Genomic DNA, 1995 nt, shown 5'->3' on the forward strand with positions numbered 1-1995 from the left:
GAGGTGGCCCAGATGAAGCAGATAGTGTACAAGACCTTGGCGATGAAGGTGGGGAGCTGGGTGTGGGGTGGGGGAGCGGGGCTGTGAGTCAGGGGGCAGCGGCACCCAGCTAGCAGCAGCATATCCAGTCTCCCTGCCCGGGGCACCCAAGCCCACCCACCCCCAGTTGCCCTGGCACTCAGAGCGACAAGGGAACCCCCCGGACCTGGAGCAAGGCAACTCCCCTCGGGCGCGGCTCACCGCTGTGAAGTCTGCCTGCTCCATCTCCTCCAGCAGGATCCTCAGAGGCTTCAGGTGGAGGACGATGTCGTTGGCTTCCTTCAGCCCTGCGGGGAGCAAACACCAGCTCAGGGCCCACGGGTCCATGGGGACAGGGAGGAGCTGCCCCTGGGGGGTTCTGAGACTGCAGAGACAGAAAGCCTCTTCCTCCCTCGGAGCTTCCGCTGCTGCTGGTGGTCACTTCAAACTGCTGGCCTCGCAGTTAGCAGCCCAATACGTAACCAGGACACCACCAGGGCCCTCCCCGGGAGACCCGGGCGTGGGGGCTGCGTGGGGTGAACGGAGGGTGCAGTGCGCGCCTTGGAAGACAGGCCTGACAATTGACTTGAGGGAAAACCAGCCTTTGAATCGCTCTCTCCAGTGCTGACCCCCGGTCCTTGGAGAAGTGGGGTCCTGCTCGTGGGCGTGTCCCCGGGGCCCATGGGCGGCAGCTCACCCTCCGTGACACTGGTGTAGACAGTCTGCAGGGCCGGCCAGTAGCAGCTCTGGGCATGCTCCAGGATCTCCACAATCTTGTTCACTTTGGGCCTGTTGAGCTGTGGGGACGGGCTGCTCGTCCACCGCTCGCTGCTGCAGCCCGAGCTGGGGGCAGTGCAGACCGGGGCCGGTGGGGGACAAGTGGGCCCGGGGGGCAGTGGTTCAATCTGCCTTCCTTGCAGGAGACCAGGTTCGAGTCCCAGCCAACATGCTGCATGCACAGCCACCCCCGCCTGCCCCACCCCACCCTCAGAGAGATTGAGAGTTTTCCCAAAGCCACCAGCTGCACCTGGCGTGAGGCTGCCTGGCCTGTGAGCAGCCTGCTGAGATCCCGCCCCCACCCCCACCTCCTACCCCACATGGGCATATGCCGAGGTCCCCAATAGGCACTAGCTGAGCGGCTGAGACCAACCATGGGCACACGCTGAGACCCCAAATGCTGCCAGTGGAGAATTACACCCCCACCCCCACCACACACGTACACACACACACACAAGGGCCCTGGCTGAGACCCTGCCCCAGCGTGCACCGCCCACAGTTACCTGCTCATGAATGCACTTGAGGTTCACGAGCCGGGCATCCCAGAACTCGAACTCAACGCGGGGCAGCGGGTGCAGCCCGTCTAGCAGGGCCTGGGCTGAGTCCTTGCTCAGCACATCGCGGATCTGGTGGGACCAGTCGATGATGATGGTCTCAATGGCGTGCAGCACTGAGTCGTCCAAGGCTGGGGGTATCCTGTGGGCACAGGGCGGGTGTGTATGTATGTGTGTGTTTGTATGTGTGTGTGGGGGGCACGAGTGCAAAACAGGACCCTCCCACTCCCACGCTGGACGGGTGAGGGGGGCGTCAGATGCCAGTGGCTCAATAGAGAAGAGGGGGTGCTTGCGATGGGCCCCCTGAGCTCCTGTTGGGACCCCCGGGCAGACACTGGACACATGGAAGAGCAACTGTCCCCAGTGAGGACACTGGTGACTATTCCAAGAGTCTCACACCACCAGTAGACTGGGGGTACACCCCTACATCCCCGGCTGGGACCCAGAGCCTTCTCCCCCCAGGACTGAGTCATCTGGCTTCCGACCTCTCCATGGACTCCAGGGTGCCGTCCAGGCTGCCCAGGTGCTCGGGGATGGGCAGCAGTGTCTTCCCCTTGACCTTGCCCCCCATCACGAACATCTCGTTCTTCAGCTTGTGGGCCTGCAGCACAATGTCCTCGGCGACCACGCGGGGCCAGCCGCTCAG

General features: G+C 63.7%; 1 protein-coding gene across 1 annotated transcript in view; it reads right to left on the reverse strand.

Moving 5' to 3' along the window:
- Nucleotides 1-1995, reverse strand: part of DNAH17 (dynein axonemal heavy chain 17) — a 100853-nt gene that overhangs the window by 97742 nt on the left and 1116 nt on the right. The window contains exons 2-6 of the mRNA XM_030888141.2: nt 1835-1990; nt 1299-1491; nt 716-815; nt 241-326; nt 9-56 (exon numbers count right to left, since the gene is read on the reverse strand). Coding sequence (XP_030744001.2) covers nt 9-56; nt 241-326; nt 716-815; nt 1299-1491; nt 1835-1990 — 583 coding nt within the window. The remainder of the gene's footprint in view (nt 1-8; nt 57-240; nt 327-715; nt 816-1298; nt 1492-1834; nt 1991-1995) is intronic.

This window comes from Echinops telfairi, unplaced genomic scaffold (assembly GCF_000313985.2).
Source record: "Echinops telfairi isolate 266 unplaced genomic scaffold, ASM31398v2 ScPeMD7_7458;HRSCAF=8496, whole genome shotgun sequence".
Taxonomy (NCBI): Eukaryota; Metazoa; Chordata; class Mammalia; order Afrosoricida; family Tenrecidae; genus Echinops; species Echinops telfairi.